General features: G+C 47.9%; 1 protein-coding gene across 3 annotated transcripts in view; it reads left to right on the top strand.

Annotated features, from left to right (window-relative positions):
• LOC119977749 overlaps positions 1-22,340 on the top strand; it is a 73,716-nt gene that overhangs the window by 27,814 nt on the left and 23,562 nt on the right. For all 3 annotated transcript variants that reach the window (XM_038818957.1, XM_038818955.1, XM_038818956.1), the window contains exons 2-3: positions 7,553-7,710; positions 21,671-21,839. In XM_038818957.1, coding sequence (XP_038674885.1) covers positions 7,671-7,710; positions 21,671-21,839 — 209 coding nt within the window. In that variant the 5' untranslated portion in view covers positions 7,553-7,670. The remainder of the gene's footprint in view (positions 1-7,552; positions 7,711-21,670; positions 21,840-22,340) is intronic.

Raw genomic sequence — 22,340 nt, forward strand, 5'->3', positions numbered from 1 at the left:
AGGTTGCGCGGTTGTTTGAAGGCAAGTAGTGGGGGTGTGGGGATGACCTTGGCAAGATGTTCATCTTCATCGATGACGTGTTGAAGGCTGCAAAGAAGATGTCGTAGTTTCTCTGCTCCAGGAAAGTACTGGACGACGAAGGGTACTCTGTTGGTTGTGTCCTGTGTTTGCCTTCTGATCTCTGACTTCTGAACTTTGACTTCTTAGTGCTCATCCCAGTCCAACGCCGGCATCTCTACATCATTTGCACAGTGACCCGGGGCCAGGATTGAACCCGGGTCGCAGTGACATAGGCAGCAGTGCTAACCACTGCCACCGTGCCTTCCGCGAGTCACACACCATCCTGACTTGGAAATATATTGCTGCTCCTTCACTGTCGCTAGGTCAAAATCCTCAAACTCCCTCCCTAACGGGTGTACCTACATCACATGGACTGCAGCAGTTCAAGAAGGCAGGTCACCACCACCTTCTCAATGGCAATTAGGGGTGGGCAACAAATGCTGACCTAGCCAATGAATCCCACATCCCATAAAAATGAATTTTAAAAAAATAATAATAAATAACATCCTGGAACATTGAATAACAGATTGTAGATGTGTGCTGACCACACCTTTTCTCCATACTAAGTTCTGCTTCTTGGCTAAGTTGCTGTGGTAGATTGTCAAAGGTCAATTACGCCCATGTATGGGGGATGGTATTGACTTTTATGTTCCTTGCGCCTTTGGTTGCTTGGTTACAAATGATTGTAAATACGTAACATGCTATGATTCTGTCATTTGGATTTTATTATAGTGTACTTCCCCATGTTTGGACTGATGTATTATGCATCCAATGTCACTTCCAGGAGAGAGAAAAAAGACTTGCAATTAGACATGTGCTTTTTAGGACCATCTCAATTTACAGCCAATGCAATACTTGAGGTGCAGTTACTATTGTCATTGTGCCGCCAAATGAGGATGATGTTGAATTGCCTGCTATTGGTGGTAGGGGAGCGGCTCCTTGTCTGATTCCTCTCCTTCCCCACCCTATTTTGTAAGCAGACGTTTTTAATTATGAGATTTTTTAGAATTGCATCTTCTGTATATTTTGATTATGGAACTGTTTCCAGAATATATGATTTTTAAAAATACCCCAGGCTTCCAGTGCCCAGTTTGTCAATTATGCTTTACTACTTTATTACTTCATTTCTAACCTTCAGCCCCCAATGGCAAGGAAAATTCACACAGACCAGTTATTGGGCAGCAGCGTTCCTTGGGCGCGGTCTACTGGCCATGTTGCGCTCAAGCAACACACCTGGTTGCCCCTGGCACTCTCCCTAGAACACAGGGCACCTTGGCACTGCCAAGGTGACAGTGCGAGGGTGCCTGGGTGTGGGGTAATGCCCATGTGTGAAGGGGGAACATTGCCCATGAGAGGGGGATGTGAGGGGCAACCTTTCAAAATGGCAGCCCGATCTCTGAGTTCGGATCCCCAGTGACACCACAGGGCCCAAAAAAGTGGTTACAGGCACCGATTCTCCAGAAAGATTTCTGTGTTGTAGCGAACAGGAACTGTCACAAGCTTCCGGCATTTGGCCCGGCAAGGCTGGCAATGCTATTCAACGTTAATTGGTCCACTTACGATGCCCCATGGACTTCACTCTGCAAATAAAGGCTTGTCAGCCAATTCTCCGGGACCCCGCTCGCCAGTCCCCCGCTGTCGAGGTTGAGCAGCACTTAAAAATCTCTTCCCAGGCAGCACGGTGGCACAGTGAGTAGCACTGCTGCCTCACGGCACCGAGATCCCAGGTTCGATCCCGGCTCTGGGTCACTGTCCGTGTGGAGTTTGCACATTCTCCCCGGGTTTGTGTGGGTTTCGCCCCCACAGCCCAAAGATGTGCACTGTAGGTGGATTGGCCATGCTAAATTGCCCCTTAATTGGAAAAAATGAATTGGGTACTCTAAATTTATTTTTAAAAAACAGCTCTTCCCAGCCAACCCCACTCAGTTCGCAATCATGCCGCCAATAAGACCAGCCCCAAGGTTTGGAGATGGGGACCTGGGCAGTCCCCGAGATGTGGTCGAGGCCAGGAGGGATGTCCTGTTCTCCCGAGGATCGTGGAAGCCAGTGCCACCTGGGACTAAGTGGCAGTGGCAGCAGCCGTCTGCTCGGGAAGTGAGACCAGGAGGACTGGCCTTTAGTGCTGCAAGAAGGTCAACGACCTACACCAGGCAGCACAGGTGCGGTGACACCAGCTACACCACACCCCCCCCTGAGATCTTTCCTCCCACATTTGAGCATCCCTCTCTCACTTCAAATCCCCCCCTCCAACCCTTCCTTCACACCCCACTACTGTGAACGACATGTGCGGCTAACAAAGTCCTCTCTGTGTCTCCCACAATTGCCGGAAGAGGGCCCAGACTGGTGGAGGGATGCCAGATATAACGGGCCCTGGAGGTGATGGGGGTGTCTGAGGACCGAGCGGTCACCAATGCGGAGGTTGACACAAGCCGCAGAGGTGAGGGTCCACCAGGCCCCGCCCAGTGGACCTGACAAACGTGAGTTGTTATTGCTATTCAGACTGACCCATCTCTCTCACTGACCACGTGATCATTTTCCCGCAGGTACTCCAGCGCCGGCCCATCCGGGGTGGCCCCCTCACCTGTCTTCCATGAATCACCCTGGAGGAGAGCTCTGAGGATGTCACAATCGACGAGTCACAGCTGTCATCCCCATCCTCCACCAGTGCAAAGACACACGCCTCGGTGGGCAACGTTAGTGGACAGGCTTCTGGGGCTCAATTTGATGAGCACCACGCAGTTGCTGATGTGCAACAGGTGGAGGCAACAACGCCTGGGCGAGACAGTAGTCGGAGGTCTGCTGGATCCTAGGACACAGCTGCGTCCCAGCCAGATGCTGTTCCTATGGACCAGGCTATCCCGGATCTGATGGAGAATTTAGGGAGCAGCCAGACATTCAGAGTGAGATGTGAGCGACACTGCAGCAGGTCCATAGCCAATTGGAGGAGTCCCAGAGGCTATGGGCACAGGAGATGTTGCCGGCAATGCGTGGCACCGAGGCCAACACTGCTCGGGAGGCGACCGCAGTGGAGATCCTGGTGCACAAAGTCAGCAGCATTCGTGAAGGTGTCCAAGACGTAGCACAGTCAGTGATGTCCAGCTTGATGGGGATGGTCCCAGTACCAGGCTAACCTTGATGATGTGCTGTCGGACATGTCTTACTTTCAGATAGGAATGGCCTTGGAGTTGCGGAGCTTTCCCAGGTGCAGGTGGGCATTGTCGAGGCACTACACTGCAAAGCATGTCCCAATCACTGAAGAGCATAGCCAAGGGCGTTAGCACGATGGTGCAAACATTGGGGAGCCACCAAGGCTGGCAGAGCCAGGTGACGCTGGGCTAGAACCAGCTGCCCTCTTGTCCCAAGGTGAACTTCAGGGCCTAATGGGCACCGAGCAGGAAGAGAGACCGCGGGGTGCCAACTCAGACCCGTTCCATGGAATGAGCTTGCCAGACCCTCGCCACTGCCACCTGTGCTGCAGCCTCTGACTGGTCCTTCAGTTCATCCCCGGGATTGTCCTCCAGCCCCTACTGGTCTGGTGCCTCCTCATCATCCTCATTCTCCTCCTCCTCAGGAGGTGGCCTGCTCATCATCCTCATTCTCCTCCTCCTCAGGAGGTGGCCTGCTCATCATCCTCATTCTCCTCCTCCTCAGGAGGTGGCTACATGTTCCTCATGCTCCAGCACATCATTCCACTGCTGTGCCAGATTGTGGAGGACATAGCAGAAAACCACAAAGCTGGCAACCCTCCAGGCCGTGTACTGCAGGGCACCACCGGAGCGATCGAAGCATCAGAACTGCATTTTGAGCAATCCGTGCACCGCTCAATGACAGCCCGAGTGGCCACACGCACCTCCGTTGTATTGGGCCTCCGCTTCGGACTCCAGTCTGTACTGGCGTCATTAGCCAGGTCCTCAGCGAGTACCCCTTATCCCCCAAGAGCCAACTGGCCATCCTGGGGTGGTTCTCTTCAAGGAAGGGGATGGCTGATTGCCCAAGTATGTAGCTGTCATGCACACTCCCTGGGAAGCATACACATACATGCATGATCTTCATGTTGTGGTCACACACTAGCTGTATGTACAGAGAGTGGAACCCCTTCCTGTTAATGTAGGGCACTCCCAGCTGACCCAGGCAAGGCATCAGTTCCTAGTCCTGGGGCAACCCAGCAATGGTGGAGAAACCTGCTGCCTGGGCATCTTGTTGGGCTTGGTGGATGTCCATGTTGATATAGTTTTCCGCCAGGGCAAACGGGCATCCCTGCTCAAGCCCTGGAATGATCCCGAAGAGTAAATGTTCAGGGCTGCGGCGACCTTGATGGACCCAGAGAACATGTGTCCTCTTCCTCCACGCAGTGCCAAAACTGCGAGGGAATGGCACAGGTGCTGCACCGCCTCCTTGTTGAGGGGAGCCTCCTGCGGCACATACCGTTTGTCATCTGTTCAAACGACTAGCGATGCCTGTACACCTTATGCTGCTGTGGATCTCCCCCTCTGATCTCACCCTGGCCTGATGGGCGGCTGGTCCTCGGGGTTTGAGGTGGGCCATCGCCTCAAGCCTCTGCAGACACTGCTGCTGCCGGTGTCTGGTCGCCCAGCCTACCAGCAGCACTTTGTGCCTATTCGCAGTGTCGCAGTGTCCAAAATACTGTTCAGTATCTGTAAGGAATTGGGAGAGGGCGTTAGACTGACAAACAGAGTGGCTCCTATCCCGGAACCTTCCATTCCCCCACTGGTTCTCACAAGCCCACTTAGAGATTGGGGCATCCTTTCAAAATGGCAGCCCGATCGGAGTTCAGCTCCCAAAGTGTAGGCTAAACCGGTGCGAAACTCCCCAGGCCCCAGAAAAGTGTCTTAAGTGTTGTTAGACAGCAATGGGAAACTCTCCTCCCAGCAAAGCCCACCACAGATGACACTTGGAAACGTTTCTGTTAAATTGCGCCCATTCTATAAGCATAAGTAATTCTTGATGATGGATTACCTCAGGGCAGAGAGAAATTTTAATCCTTCTCATTCTGTTGTTCATTATGTTAATTAATAGGCTTTTGTGTCATTTTCTGGAACAAGTACACTTCACTGTGTGGAATTTGGTGGCTTCATTAAATTCAAGAGATTTCTTTCAGGAGAATGTGTGAAGAATTGTGTTTTTTTAAAACTTTTGTCTAATGGGACTGGGTGGGGTCGTTATCGCCTTTTAGTCTTTTATCTTGTTTGTCTAGTTCAAATTTCCTTTATATCCTGTCCAGTACACTTTATTTGTATAATCTTAAAGTGTCTGGTGTATTGATTACCAAAAGAATAATTTTCTCAATTTAAAATGTTAATACAAGTTCAGCATAATAACTTGATGTGGCAGCATTGTCATTTGTCAAATTTCCATCTGTAAATCACACTATGTGAAAAGAAATGTTTGCATTTGAGAAAACGGCCGCAAAAGAGAAATGGAAACCAATCCAGCTGGTCACAGCACAAAACTCAGAATTCTGAGCAAGCTGCGAAGAATATTCTCCCTTGCAGGTATTCTCCCACGGTATCACAGTGGTCAGCACTATTGCTTCACAGCACCAGGGTCCCAGGTTCAATTCCTGGTTTGGGTCACTATCTATGCGAAGTCTGCACATTCTCCCTATGGCTGCGTGGGTTTCCTCAGCACTCCGGTTTCCTCCTGCAGGGCCCAAAAGACGTGCTGTAAGATCATTTGGACATTCTGAATTCTTCCTCTGTGTACCTGAATAGGCGCTGGAATATGGCGATTAGGGGCTTTTCACAGTAACTTCATTGCAGTGTTAATGTAAGCCTACTTGTGACAATAAAGATTATTATTATATAATCCTGCAATGGTATAAATGTGTCACTGAGCTAATCTGAGGCAGTTTGTGTGACAAGAAAACAAATAGGTGAAGAAGATACAGATATGGAGGAATACATATCACCAACAGACTGCATACTTTAGGGTAGACTTGCATCTAATTTTTATGTGCATTTTCACACACATTCATACGCGGTAACAAAGTCAGGTGGACACCAGTTAAACTGGATTGTCATCCCTGCCTTTGTTTCCAGACCCATTTGTGTCATGTTGGGAGAGTACATGAGGCAAGAATGACACGGTAACATCCTACACCCTCTTTCCATTACCAGTGCTTGTTTATTGCTGGAAATTTATCCACCTGTTCAAAACCAGTATCCAGCATTGCTTAAATTAAAAGCAGACGTGAATTTAAAAGGCAACCGCAAATATAGTAAAACCAAATGTAGCTAAATCCTAATACCTACCGTAAACCATTCCCTGACTGAATGTTGGCCCGGTATTTTTTGCCCCATTCCAACCCCAAAGAGACCACATCATTGAATGTTTATCATAAGGGTCAATTCCTAATTGGCATTTAAACATGGTCTTATCAAAGGTAGCTGCTACATTTTTGAAATTTAGCTTTATGTACAGAGTCCTCACTTCACACTGGAGTAATCGCTGGCACAGTGCAAATAAACATGAGCTATGTATTTACACCTGACTCTGGGAACTCTCTGAACTTTAATTCTGACTGCACTGTGAGGTCAAGGAAAAAGGTTATTATGGTATGTATGTGATATTGAGAGTCTTAACAATGGGAATGATGCCAAATGCTGGCTTTGTTTTGTATTATTGATGTTTTGTTCTATATTATATTATTACAAACCTATAACTGTGCTGGAATAAACAAATGCAATTGCCTGTCATAGTTTTGAGTGAATATATTTAACCCTCAAGACCTTATGTGTTCCTCTGATAGTAGCGGTTCCGTTCATAATTCTGATGTGAAAAATATCCTGCAGATAGGGTGGCGCAGTGGTTAGCACTGCTGCCTCACAGCGCTGAGGACCTGGGGTCAATACTGGCCCCAGGTCACTGTCCGGGTGGAGTTTGCACATTCTCCCTGTGTCTGTGTGGGTCTAACCCCCACAATTTTGGGTTGTTGGGTTACGGGTATAGGGTGGATACATGGGTTTGGGTAGGGTGATCATGGCTCGGCACAGCATTGAGGGCCGAAGGGCCTGTTCTGTGCTGTACTGTTCTATGTTCTAATCCAAAAAGATGTACAGGGTAGGTGGATTGGTCGTGCTAAATTGCCTCTTAATTCGGAAATAAAAATTGGGCCCTCAAAAATCCTGCAGATCTTGCAGATAGCAACTTGACAATATTAATAATACAAATGCTTCTTCCTCGTCACCAAAATTGCCATCTCCGTTTTGGTCTACTCTTGATGTAACAAAAGCTCAAAGTCATTTAAAAATCAACATATCAGTTTTCTGATGCTACCTGGGTGTTAGTAATAGAGAACCAGAGTTATTCTCCTATGTCCTATATCCACAGAAACATGAAGAATCATTGAAACACCCAATGACTTTCACATGATTGATAGAAATTGTTTACATCTCTGGAAAGAATATTTGGCTTAAATGGCTGCTGCAACTTTTTTCCTCTATAACACTACTAATGGTTGTTTCATTTTTAGGGAAATCAAGAAGACCAATCAAGATAAATTATGGTTGAAAGGTGTAACTGGTCAATGGTTTGAAGAAATAAGGAAAGCAAAATTTAAGGATCAGACTGACGTAGCCAAGATACTTAAAATGCCCCATACCTTGTGTTTGAGAAAGCAAAACAGGACAGGTTAGTAAATCATTTGTTGTTAACAAAACTTGATGGAGACCGAGATTGATTTTTCATTTTGTCTCGGTGTGAACATTTAATCTAAGCCAGCATTTTCATATTTGACAGGAATTGAAAACCACTTTTCCCGTCTCAATAAACTAACTTGTTCAGAAAAAAATTGCCATTGGTCGGACTTGGTGCTGCTCATCCGGTCTTCCTGCGCCTACGTTAAAGAGGCGGGAGACTCAGACGTTTCTGAGTAGTGCTGTTAGAAATCTTTTCTCGCCAGATTCCTGAGGGAACAGAGGGGCCTGCGCTCCTCTAGACTTTCGAGCACTGAAAAGGTGAAGGTAGCACTTTATTACTGACATGGAGGTGACCATAGCCAGCCTCAACATTAACAGCAGCAGGGACATGCTCCGCAGGTTCCAGAACTTCTCGGTCCTCCAAGATGGGAAGTTTGCGGCGTGCTTCCTGTAAGAAACACGCACAGCTCCAGGAGACAAAGCCACATTTTATTGGAGTGGTGGGGGGGGGGTCAACATGAGCCACCTAACATCACGTTTAGGCGGGGTGGCTGGCTATCTTGTTGGTGCATGTTCAGCCAGAGATCTTGGGGGGTCAAGGAGCCAGTGCCAGGCCGGTTGCTGCACTTGACGGTCTGCGAGGGGGTCTGAATGTCTACGCTCCCCAGGCTAGCCAGCAGCAGACGACTTTCTTCGAACAAGTGTCCACTCATCTTGGCACCATCGCCGTGGGCGAATGCATTGTTCTGGGGGGTGGGGGGGGGATTCTAATTGGGACAAAGGACCACAGAGTGTCTCGTTAAGGTGCGTCAGGGCAGCCCTTTGTCTGGCCAACTTTATTCTATTTGTGTGGAACCTTTCCTGTGCCTCCTGTAGAGGAGGCTGTCGGGACTGCTTCTGCGCACACCGGGCATTAGGGTGGTCCTTTCAGCTTACACTGATGACATGAAATGAAATGAAAATCACTTATTGTCACGAGTAGGCTTCAATGAAGTTACTGTGAAAAGCCCCTAGTCGCCACATTCCGGCGCCTGTCTGGGGAGGCTGGTACGGGAATCGAACCGTGCTGCTGGCCTGCTTGGTCTGCTTTATAAGCCAGCGATTTAGCCTTGTGAGCTAAACCAGCCCCTGGTTTGTGCTCCTCATGTTCACTGACCCTGCTGACATGCGGAGGATGTGAGTGTGCCAGGCTGTGAACTCTGACGCATCCTCTGCCAGGATCAACTGGGCCAAATGTTCCGGACTCCTATTTGGTCCGTGACAGATGGACCCTCTCCCAGAGGAGCTCAGGCCTTTCACCTGGAGGAGGACTAGCCTCCTCTACTTGGGAGTCCATCTTTTCCCGGCTGAGGAATCCTGGCTGGCTAACTGGCAGGAGCTGGAGACCCAAGATCGCTGGTCGCTTGAGACGCTGGACAGGAGCTCCAAGTGCTGTCTTACAGGGGTCGAGTTCTCGTCATAAACCAGCTGATAGCCTCCATGTTGTGACACTGGCTGGTCACTTTGACCCCTCCCCCTGACCTTGTCACAAAAGCTCCAGAGAATGCTTGTAGAGTTCGTCTGGGACAAGAGACTGCACCGGGTCGCTGCTGAGGTTCTGAGTCTCCCACTTAGGGAGGCCGGTCAGGTGATGGTGTGCCTTCGCACCCAGGTGGCGACCTGCACCCTTCAGACCCTGCAGTGATACCTTTACGTTGAGCCCCCTCCACCATGGTGTGCCCTGGCGACGCATTTCGACTGCCAAAGGCAGGCCTGAATTATGATGTGCAGCTCCTATTCATAGATGTGGGGTCTTCATTAACCCCTGTATGCGCTGCACGTCTTTTACCAGGATCTTTTCCAAGTCAGGAGCATGGGTGCCTTGCACACCAGCTCTCCCTCCCTGTGGCTGCTGGGGTGACCAGGATCGGTGACTTGCTGGGCGGCGGAGGAGTGGGCTGGATGTCACCCCGTGAGTTAGCACAATGTGCAGCAGTGGACGGCCGGCTCGCGGCCGATGCCATCTGAGACCTCAAAATGGTCGTGCTTGGACCTGATGGCACTTGTGGTTTGGAGGACACGGCAGTGTGCGGTGGTATCCCATCTGTGCGAACCCCTGCCTGGACGGAATTCCACAATGGCCCCAGGCTCCGAAACCTCTTTCGGGGGCTGGTGCCCCACAATCCTAGCCTCCTCGCGGAAATACCCTCCGTGTCTTTTTGTACTGCGCAGAGGGGTCTCCTGTACAGGCTGCTGCTGCATACCCTTCACCTCCTTACCCTCGACCGTCATCCGGACACGTCATGGCGTGCCTTGTTGCCGTCCAGCGGCGGAGGACCCCACAAGAGGGTTCCTCCATGGAGGAATTCTCCCCCTCAATCTTGGGGACCTGGCGTGGAGGGTGTTGCATGCAGCAGTAACGTACAATCACAGATTGCACCGGTTCACGGACTCCCAAGAAGCCTGCTATTTTTGCGGCCCTGTGGAGTTACATGTCTTAGGCTGCACTCCCCTTAGTTTTCTCACCAATGTTTTGCTGGAGTTTTGTTTGCACTTCAGCCCCACTTTCCTAATCTATGGGCACCTGCTGCGGAGAGGAGCGGGGAACGTGGAGAACCTCCTTGTGAACCTGCTCCTGGGTCTGGTGAAGCGCGCCATTTATAGATCCAGGCAGCAGGCAACCGAGGGGGGGTCGTCCGGCCAGACTGTCTGTCGTCTTCCGCGGCTACATTCGCGGCCGGGTGTCCCAGGAAAGGGAGCATGCGGTGTCCATGGGCACCATTGAGGCCTTCCTTGCCTGTTGGGCACCGCAGGGGTTCGGGTGCTTTATTGACCCCTTTAACTGCACTCTTATTTTATGTTTTTAAGTTGCTGTTGATCTTTATGTTCGGGCAGTGCCTCTAACAGGAGCGGCCCTTTTTTGCTTTGTCCCTCAGTTTGTTTTCCTTCTGTTCTGTTGGTGGATCTCAAAAGAGTGGTCAATCCACTTAACCTGCACGTTTTTGGATTGTGGGAATAAACCGGAGCATCCGGAGGCAACCCACACGGATACGGGAGAATGTGCAAACTCCACACAGACAGTCACCCAACGTCGGAATTGAACCCGGGTCCCTGGTGCTGTGAGTCAGCAGTGCTAGCCACTGTATCGCTCATTTCTTACCCAACGTTCACCTGTCAAATCTGTTTCGTTCCTCCGTTGCCTTATCTCTACGCTCCCCAAGTCTCAATCCTCGTTCTGAACCTTTAATATAAACCGTAAACTTATCTTTGCTTTAAACCCAGGGAGCAAGGAAGATGCAAACTCTTTTCTTGCACTGCAAGTCTTGAACTATCACAACTGTAGTTCGCATTTCTGGACACAGCTAATGGCTGTATTGTTTGACTGTTCACTGACATAAACTTCATTTCCTGCCTGAACATGAAAGGAAATTAAACCTATCCTAGATGGTCAATGTGAACTTGTAGCTGGTCTGTGTGCTGGCTTCCATGCCTCCACTACACTAGTCAATCTGATATTAACACGCCACATGAGATATTGCTGACGATCTGCTTGTTCCTGCTTCTCCATTGTCCCAACTAGTCCTCAATATTAACATATCCTCCTCTCCTTAGATAGTCTCTTGAGACTCTAGTTTGATGATTAGCGGTTATTGAGATGGCTGATATGTGCCATGCATGATCTACAGACTCTGCCACACGCAGGGCAGGCGGTGCATGGAAGATTGGGTAGATAGATTTGGAGGCTTGTTTGGGTGCTCCCTCTGATATCGCGACTTCACCTCTGCACATTTTTGGGGCTTGCAGCAGTGCTTAGCATGAGGTGAAGCTATGGATGTGAGACATAAATTTTGTTGATTGGTGAGTGAACGGGATGAGGCAGTGATAAGCAGTATCTGAGGCTAGTGTACTTCATTTCCAAGTTTACGGTATTTGAAGATGAAATCATTGATCTTTACCTTTGTGCAAGATCATTGAACCTCGTATGGCATTATATTCCTATTCTCCAGGCTATACTGCGGCAGCCATATGATTCCACTGCAATTACAATGCCTGTGTGGAAGGACTCATGGTTCCCTGTGAATGGAGAACCTCTCTGCTCCTGTCCACCTCTTGTACCCAGCACTGAATCAGGAGCCCACCCTCTGCACATTATTCTGTGTTCTCCTTACTCTGAGACCCTGACTCAGCCTATCTGTTGCACCTTCCAGAGCCACCTTTAAGTGATAGTAATTTGCGATTCAAATATGTTTGAAAATGTCCGAGTTCTTAGCTGAATCACTTCACTTGAAATTAATCTGCGGTATTAGTTACTTAATAATTTTATTGCAGTCACATGAGTTCATTATTTTATATCACATCAAACCAGTTCACTTTTTCAGGACATTCTTCATTTAAAAATAACTTTCATAAAGGCCATGTTTTTTGTGTGTAGCTAGTAAAACATTAACCAACTAAAATCCCTGGGTGTTGAATGTTTGGTTAGGCATTGATTAGCCTGCTTATGCCGAGGAACCCTGAGTACTACGTAAGGAACAGGGCCCAAAGAGGTTCAATGAGTTGATCTCACACAAAGATAAGTGACAGACTGAGAGAGAGTTTGGTCCTCACTGTATAGCCCAAGGTTCAAAAGTCTTTCTATCTCTAACAGCACTGTGGGTGTACCTGCAAGAAGGTAACTCATTGTACCTGCAAGAAAACGACTCACCACTATCTTCTCGAGGGCAGTTGGCGATGGCAATAAATGCTGGCTTAGCCAACGATGCCCATGTATGAATAAAATAAAAGTTGCCACTGCTCTGTTGGTGTTGCTGATGGTAATATCGTAATAAGAAGCTGACAGTCTGACTCGCCAGCAGCTACGAGTAGGAGGGACTAATACTGCCAGGGACCTCAGTCAGGGGAAGGCCTGATGCTGGCCATATATGTGTCTGAAGGGCACTTAATGCCTTTGGATTTCCCCCATGGGACTGAAGGGTGTTCCCCATTGGTTCTCTGACCAGTGGGCCATACTCCTGTCACTCCATTATATAATGGCTGACCTCCCTGAGGCAAACCAAAATCCTACGGTAACTAGAATGTTTGGGTGTTGTCGTGTTATGCTTGACTTAGCATAAGCTGCTTCCTTGATGTACACTCTTGACAAATTAAGGTTCAGACTTGGAGATAGGTTTAACACATTTATTGAACCGCTGACAATTCTCCTACTTGAGTTTGACTCTCTTGCTAATCTAACTATAGTAACTATATCTAACTAACAAGTCTGCTCTAATTCATGCGGTGGGAGTGAGGCTTTCCTGATCTGCTCCTGTCTTGAGTGTCGCCTATGGAAAGAGCAAGAGCATTTGTGACCTGTCCTTTTATATGGGTAGCCCCCTTGTGGTAGAGTCACCTCTGTGTGTGTCTTGAGTACCCACTGGTCATGTTCTATCTTACTGACCTATTGGTTGAATGTCTGTGTGTCATGATGTCTCTGGTGCTCCCTCTAGTGTTTATCTAGTCTAAGTGCATTTACATTAACCCCTTGTGTATTTGCAGTGATGCATATCACCACAGGTGTTACCTAAAGGACAGACTTGACTAGACAAGGTTTCAGTCATCTGTTGTTTGATTAACGTGCAAAATGTATTTGGAAAGCTGTTTTCTAATGGGGAAGTGTCATTCTTTAAGCTCTGAGCTTTATTCTGTACAAAAACTTTCTTCACACATGAAAACCTTCAAAGCAGAAGGAAGGAAGGGGTTAATTCTGTCTTCTGTATGAAGTAGGGCTAATAACTAAGTCACGGATTAGAGGGCAGGTTGTATTCTGTTATACATGCATATCCACTGTTTACATTTGGATTGAACAGCAGGCCATAGCTGAGCAGCCTATATCGACAAGGGGATTGTATACTTGGAGTTGAGAATATTGATCACTTCAAAGATTGTGTTGGAGTGTGTACTGGATGATAGAATTATAGCGTTATGGGCAAAAGACTGCCTTGATCACTGTATATTAGGAATTTATTTTGCTGCAGTTCATTGAGGACAATTTTTAGTTTAAAATCATTGGAGGGTGTAGTGCAAGTGGGGGATTTTGGGGGTAATTGAAGGATTTAATGCAATATTGTCAATGAGATAATGAATACAAAATAAAGAAGCCCAAATTGGAGACCAGAAGCATGTTGGGAGATGCATATCAGGACCCTGCAGAAATTATGACACACTGTTATATGTGGGAATTGCCCATGAAGTTTAAACTTCCAATGGGTTGATTTCCCAAGGTCATTCAAGGTTGTCTCTGACCCCGAGCTTTGGGTGGAGACCGAGCTAGATGGATGGGACTTACTCTGGAATAGTTAGACAGTGTAAAACATAGTCAAACAGCCGGGTAACTCCACAAGTGGTTACTGCCCACCCCATCATCTCATTGACTATCCAACCCAACCACCTAGCTACTCCACCGACCCAAGCAGAGTATGCTCCTGATGATGTGACTACTCTACTGACCACCCAACTATCCCCCAAGCCACCAGACAACCCCCCCCCCCCCCCCCACTGACCACCCAACTACTCCATTGACTATCTGATTAACCCCAACCCAACTAGACCACCTCCAATCACCCAACTAGCCCTTCCCTACCCAACTAGATAACTCCCAAATTAAGCATCATAATGTGGTTTCTGCAATCTGAAACAAATAGTGAATTCTGGAAAAAATCAGGAGAAAAACAGAGTTAACGTTTCAAGTCATAAACCCTTTGTTGGAACAAACCCCAACCACTTGACTACGCCCAACCCAACCAGACTACCACATCAACCCATCAACCACCTGGCTACCCCTTTGACCCAATCCAACTACCCCTGACCTCATCCCGATCAGACCTGACTACCCCACTGACTCAATCTGATGACCCACCTCATTTACCTACCTCCCTCCTACCCATTCATTCACTCATCCAATCATTCACCGACCCACATTAATTCATTAATAAACTGGACCTTAAAAACCTACTTGAATACAGTAGCTAGTGTCGTAAAAAGACAGCATGTCATCTCCTTTCCCAACTCTATTACAATCTGCTGGACTTGCAAGGGGGGTGCTGCGCTGCCCATTGCTCTGTCAGTCGGAATAAGAAGATCCCACAAGAAACTAGGGTGGAACAGCTGTCTAATCTAATCCAGATGTCCCAGCACTTTCTGCTTTTAACCCCAACATTTTTCTTGTTAGCCTCCTATCTTCCACTCTCCATTTTGTGGAGCTCATCCAATTATCTGCTACTCTTACCCTAACCCACTCAGCAATGATCTTTCTGCTTGCTGACATTTACTCCTGTTCCAACATCACCTTGATTTCAAATTTAGCATTCTTAGAAATTGTTCTAAGTTAGTTTTGGGTGGGCTCAACTTGTTCTTACTGGTAAAATGGGAGTTGCTTAGTTTGTCCACACTGTGGGGAAAGAAGCTGAACATTTTTTTCAATGGGGCGGTAGTAAGGTCCTCAGCAGAGATTTGATGGAGTGTCAAGTTTGCCATTTTATATAGGTGATTAGGTGGATAGGTGATCAAAAAGGTTAATCTTACCCTTGCTGGTAGGTTTAGCGTATCTGGGAGCAGGGTATGGTGGGGGGAATTAAAACAGCTCTCAGCTGTCCATAGGCCCACTTGCACAATGCATCCTAATCAAAGGATATTTCTGCAGATCAGAAGGCTGACCTGTGTGCTTAATAATGTGAGAGAAGTTGATCTGGTCACTATGTTCATAGCAATAAAATTAGTGGAAGAGCTTAAGTAGTAACCATGCTAATTGAATGATTAGAATAGATTCCGAGGGCCTAAATGCATCTTGACTCTATGTTGTTATTCTTCTGATGCTATTTTTATCTATCTTCGTAATGTAATTTAGTGGTAGTATGCATGGAATGTAGGGATCAATGGAAGAATGAGAATAGAGGTTGTGAGTGAACCATCAGTATGTTGTATTAATGCTGGGTTGTAGAATATGATATACCTGAGTGTTGGATCTTGTAATATGAGCTTGTCAAAATCCTGAGTTCCCATAATGGATCATATAGTGTAATGCCTCATTAAAGACATAATTCTGTGGCTGTGCCCATTTACTCTGTTGTTTGAAGTAATTAAACAAATTAGAACACAAAAACAGTGCCAACAACCCCAAGGAGAGATTACACAGGCTAGGGTTGTATTTCCTGGAATTAAGCTGAGCAAAGCTGATTTAATTAAAGTTTCCAAGATATTAAGGGGACAAGATAGCATGGGATCACAGAATCACCACAGTGCAGTAGAAGGCCATTCAGCTCATCGAGCACTAACCCTCCAAAGATCACCCTACCTCGGCCCACCCTATCCCAGTAACCCCACCTAATATTTTAGACACTAAGGGGCAATTTAGCATGGCCAATCCACTTAACCTTCACATCTTTGGACTGTGGGAGGAAACCCACGTACACATGGGTGGGATCCAACAGAAAAGTTTTTAAAGTCTCGATTTAATGAAAAAATCTTGTGTGTAACAAGTGGGAAATGCCATGAACTTGGCCCGGTGAGGCCGTCACTTCTATAAAATATTAATTAGTCCACTTAACGAGACCCCACAGGATTCACACCATAAATCGTGGTTCGCCAGCCCCCCCGTTAACCAGTGACAGCAGCACTTGAACCGCTCCTGCACAGCCAATCCCACTCCGCTTGCAGCAGTGCCGTCACGGAGACCAGCCCCACGCTTTGGTGACACTGACCTGGAATGACTGTTGGACGTGGTGGAGTCCAGAAGGGGATTCCCTGTTTTCCTGAGGATCCAGGAGGGTCAGCCATAGTGCAGCCACCGCCGCCTGGGGGGATGTGGCAGTGGCCGTCAGCTGGGGGAGCGTGACCAGGAGGACCAGCGCCCAGTGCTGTAAGAAGGTCCGCGACTAATAGTCACAGCACAGCTGTCATCGCTCCAACAGCGTACAGACACTTATCTTGGTCGGCTACGGTTGTGCCAGGCTTCTGGGGCACAATCTGGTGGGCACCACACAGTTGCTGATGCACATCAGGTGGAGGCAGCAAAGCCCAGGCCAGATAGCAACTGGAGGTCTGCTGGATCCCAGGACCCAGCTGAGTCCCAGACAGATGCTGAGCCTGTGGAACAGGTTTACCCAGAACTGATGCAGTCGTAAAGGTGTGGCCATCAGACTGAGGGTGATGTCAGCGACTCTCCAGCAGGTCCATAGCTGATTGGAACTGTCCCAGAGGCTACGGGCGCAGGAATTGACACCTGCAATGCGTGGCACCAAGTCCAACAATGCTAGGGTGGCGACCGCAGTGGAGAGCCTGGTGCACAATGTCAGCAGTATGAGTGGAGGTGTCCTAGGCATTGCACAGATAGTGGCCATGGCTGAAGGCCTCGGTAGAATTTCCATCTTGCTGGGGGACGTGACCCAGTACCAGGTGGACCTTGATGAGGAGGACATGTCCCAGTCTCGGATGGGAAAAGCGAGGCGCTGCGGAGCTTGGCCCATTCGCAGTGGGCATTTCCAATATGCAGCAGGGTATGGCTCAGTCACTGAGGAGCATCGCCGAGGGCGTCGACACCATGGTGCAGACATTGGGGGAGCCGCCAGGGATGGCAGAGCCAGATGACGCAGGCAGCCAGGGTTCGTGCCAGCTGCCCCACCAAACCGAGGTGAACCCCAGAGCCCTATAGGCAGCGGCCGGGGTGAGAGGTTGCTGGATGCCAATCCGGACCCATCGTATGGAGTGGCACTCCCGTATTCCACCCCTCTGACAAAGCAGTCAGCACACGATACAGTGGGGCAGGTGCCATGGCAAATGTGCCGGGGCCCTCCAGCCCCACAGGATGCCCGACAGGGGCATCGAAAGCCATGGGACGTGGTAAGCAGCAGGTTTCTATCTCTGATGTGCATCCTGGGGAAACACCTAGATGAGGCGGAAGTGCATGGAAGTCTGAGCACATCAAGGATCACTGGGGGGGGGGGTGCATGGGGGTGGAATTGTGCGATTACACCATCGGGAGATTGGGATAGTGGTGGTCACTGTGGAACCTAATAACGTATCGGCACTTCGACCAATATAACGCCTCTGGCACTTTCTTCCACTTGCGGCCACACACTGCGTGCAGATGATGAGTGTGAGCGTGCACTCGGCAGACAGGCAGTGGTCAGTCTATGGCATTGATTGAGGAACAACAGTGCTCAGCTTTCTACGAGTTATCACCTCCCTGCCCCTCGACAGTGACCCGCTGATGGTGCCGGCACAGTCCCATCATCCTGGAGTGATGTTACACAGACTCTGGGAGGGTGGGAAATGGCAGAGGAAGGGAGAGGTGAGGATGATGAATGGGTGGGATGTATAGGGATGGGGTAGGGGGAATGAGGGGCAAGGATGAGGGCCTCCTTGGCCCTCCTGGCTTGCCGGACCCTCTTCGTTGCCGCCTGTTGCCATCTTCCGGCTGGTCCTGCGGTCCTCCCCGGGCTCATCCTCCAGTCCCTTGTGATCTGACACCGTCTCAACCTCCTCCTTCTTCTCGGATGTGGCCACATATTCCTCCATCTCCAGCATGTCGCTCTGCTACTGTACCAGGTTGTGGAGGGCACAGCAGACCATCACCAAGCAGGCAACACTCTGGGAGCTGTACTTTAGCACCACCTGAGTGGTCGAGGCACCCGAACCACATTTTGAGGAGTCCGATGCACAGCTCAATGAGTGGCTGTGTGGGCCTAGTATCGGATCTCTGCAACGGTCACTGTCCACTGTACTGGCGTCATTAGCCAGGTCGTCAGCAGGTAGCACTTATCCCCCAAGAGCCAATCGGCCATCCTAAGGTGGTCTTCGAAGAGGCTGGGAATGTCTGACTGCCCCATGCGCATGCGTGCATGATCCTCATCTGCTGGTCGCACACGGGCTGGATATTCAGGGATGGATCATCTTCCTTTTGATGTAGAGCCCAAATGGCCTGCTGAGTGCAAGGCAACATCTAAGACTAAAAATCATAGAATCCCTACAGGAGGCCTTTCGGCCCATTGAGTCTGCACCAACCCTTCAAGGGCCCTATCCCTGTAATACTACCCAACCCTCTGACACTTGGGGGCAATTTAGCATAGCCAATCCACCTAACCTGCATATCATTGGACTGTGGGAGGAAACGGGAGCATCCGGAGGAAACCCACGCAGAAACAAGGAGAATATGCAAACTCCACACAGACAGTAACCCAAGGCCAGAATTGAACCCAGGTCCCTGGCACTGTGAGGCAGCAGTGCCACCATGCCACTCAACAAGACACCAGAATTTCGGGGGCAGCACGGTGGTGCAGTGGTTAGCGTTGCTGCCTCACAGCGCTGAGGACCTGGGTCGGATTCCGGCTCCGGGTCGCTACCCATGTGGAGTTTGCACATTCTCCCCGTGTCTGCATGGGTCTCACAGCCACAACCCAAAGATGTGCAATGGTAAAATCCAGCAACGCTATTTCAGGTATAGAAGGCATAGATAAAGTATATAGTCAACATCCTTTCCCAAAGGTAGGGGTGTCTACAACTAGAGGGCATAGGTTTAATGTGAGAGTGGGCAGATACAAAAGGGTCCAGAGGGGCAATTTTTTCTCACACAGGGTGGGGAGTGTCTAACAAACTTCCAGACGCTTTACTAGAGGCGGGTACAATTTTTGTTTTTTAAAATGCATTGAGACAGTTATATGGGTATAGAGGGATATGGGCCAAATGCGGCAATTGGGACTAGCTTAGTGGTAAAAACTGGGGCGGCATGAACAAGTTGGGCCGAAGGGCCTGTTTTCATGCTGTAAACCTCTGTGACCCTATGACTTGTGAGCCAGGATATCCAGATTCATTTGGCCATCAACACTTTACAACCACTCGCCATTTAAGAATCTCCATTCCTCCTACCAAAGTGGATCTCTTCACATTTTTCCACATTATGTTCCATCTACCATGTTCTTGCCCACTCACTAAACCTGTCTGAATCCCCATGGAGCCTCTTTGCGCTATTCAACACACTTTCCCATCCAGTTTTACCTGCAAACTTGGAAATATTACATTTTGATCCCCATATCAAATCATTGATATAATTGTGAACTCACAAATTGTCAAAAATGACATACCAGAAATAGAGGGCAACCAAGCAGTTAAAAAGAGTGAGGAAAAGCATGGAAGAAACAAAGGAACTAAAAGCTAACTGATCTCTAGGACCTGATGGTCTTTATCTTGGAGTTTTATAAAAGGTAGCTGCAGAGATAGTGGTTGCACAGGATATTCCAAAATTCCTTCGATTCAAGAGTGGCCCTTGGGGATTAGAAATGAGAAAATATAACACCACTGTTCTGGAAAGGAGCGAGAGAAAGCAGGGATCTATTGTCCGTTGTCTGGAAAATGTTGCAATCTATTATTAAGGAAGTCTTAATGATCCACTTAGAAAATCATATCATGATCAAACAGAATCAACATGGTTTTATGAAGGGAAATTGTATTTGACAATTGAATTAAGAGTTTTTGAGAGTGGGATAAACAAAAGGGAATTAATAGTAGTACATTCAATAGAAGTGAACTTTCAAAAGCCATTCGACAAGGTGCCACACAAAAGGTTGATATACAAGATAAGGGTTCATGGATTTGTGAGGTGATACATTAGCATGGCCAAAGGATGGGTTGATAGATAGACAGCCGAGTAGGAATAAACGGGGCGTATTCAATTTGGCAGGTTGTAATTAGTAGACTGCCACAAGGATCAGTTCTGGGACCTCAGCCATTTACAATCTATAATTAATAAATGACAAAGAGACCAAGAGTGTCTCATCTAAGTTGCTGGTGATACAAAGCTAGGTGAAAATGCAAGTTTGAGGGCACAAAAATTGCAAAGAAATATAGTCATGTTAAGTTAGTGGTCCACAAGATGACAGATGGGAGTATTATGTGTGGAAGGGTGAGATAGTGAGAATACATGGGAAAAATATTTTTAGAAGATTGGGGGTATTTATACAAGGAACACAGGAAGTTAGCATGTAATTAAAGCCCACAATTAAGATGGCAAATGTCATGTGGACCTTTATTGCAAAGGGATAAGACTGGAAAAAGGAAGACTTGCAACAATTGTACAGGGCTTTGGTTAGACCACACATGGATACTGTGCACGGTTTTAGTCTCCATATTTAAAGAAGGATCTACTTGCATTGGGGGCGGTATAGGAAAGGCTCACTAGATTGCTTCCTGCGATGAGAGGGTTTTCCTGTGGTGAGAGGATCCAGTTGTGGCTGTCACGTAACTTTAGGGCGGCACAATGGCAGTGTTTAGCAATGCTGCCTCACAGCATCAGGGTCGCAGGTTCGATTCCAGCCTTGGGGGAACTGCCTGTGTGGAGTTTGTAACTTCATTGAAGCCTACTTGTGACAATAAGCGATTATTATTATTATGTATGTTCTCCTCTGCGTTGGTTTCTTCCGGGTGCTTCGGTTTCCTCCTACAGTCCAAAGATGTGAAGGTTAGGTGGATTGGCTATGCTAAATTTCCCTTTAGTGTCCAAGGGTTAAAATGGGGTTGCGGGATAGGATGGGGGAGCGGGACTGTTGGAGTGAAACTTTGGTGGGTCAGTGTAGACTCGATGGGCTGAATGGCCTCGTGCACTGTCGGGATTTTATGATACCCCAATGTAATCAGTTAGTCACATGATATTGCAGTACCTTTAAAATGTTGAGATTGCACAGTTTTTAAATATATAATGGCTATGTTAGATCATTCCCATTAATGTATAATTCTTGATAGATCTTAATTGTACAATAGTTTATCCAGAGATTGTGCATTCTTGCTAATAGCTGTATTTTGTCACTGCTATAACAGCTTGTTTAAACTACTATTTAATTGAATTTTATTCCCACCTACATGAGAAGAATACTTTATAGTCATAGTGAATCATGAAGACAGTTCTGTAATATATCAATGCAATTTTCACCTGCTTGTTTCTCTTCCAGCTTTAAGTGACCGGAAGCTTCCACAATCAAAAAGCTGTCCCGAAAGCAAAAATGGGATCAATCATATAACATTTTCAGGTAACTCCAGGGGAGACGACCGTCTTGATCCTTTTTCCAGGCCTTCTGAATCTTCAAGCCAAAGCACAGAGTCTCATTCAGACCAAAACCAGTAAGTTTAATTGATGCACTGTTTTTTGGTTGTTGTTTAAAATAGAGGTGTAATTTTAAATAATAATTGTCAGTTCCAAATGTCTGAAATCAGACGAGAAAATATTAGGAATACCCAACAGGCCAATCCTCATTTGGAAGAGAAAGATTAGTGTTTCAAGTGTAAGTCATCTTTATCTTTCAGATTCAGGGCAGCAGGGTAGCATGGTGGTTAGCATAAATGCTTCACAGCTCCAGGGTCCCAGGTTCGATCCCCGGCTGGGTCACTGTCTGTGTGAAGTCTGCACGTCCTCCCCCTGTGTGCGTGGGTTTCCTCCGGGTGCTCCGGTTTCCTCCCACAGTCCAAAGATGTGCGGGTTAGGTGGATTGGCCATGCTAAATTGCCCGTAGTGTCCTAATAAAAAAGTAAGGTTAAGGGGGGGGTTGTTGGGTTACAGGTATAGGGTGGATACGTGGGTTTGAGTGGGGTGATCATGGCTCGGCACAACATTGAGGGCCGAAA

This window comes from Scyliorhinus canicula, chromosome 14, assembly GCF_902713615.1.
Source record: "Scyliorhinus canicula chromosome 14, sScyCan1.1, whole genome shotgun sequence".
Classification (NCBI taxonomy): Eukaryota; Metazoa; Chordata; class Chondrichthyes; order Carcharhiniformes; family Scyliorhinidae; genus Scyliorhinus; species Scyliorhinus canicula.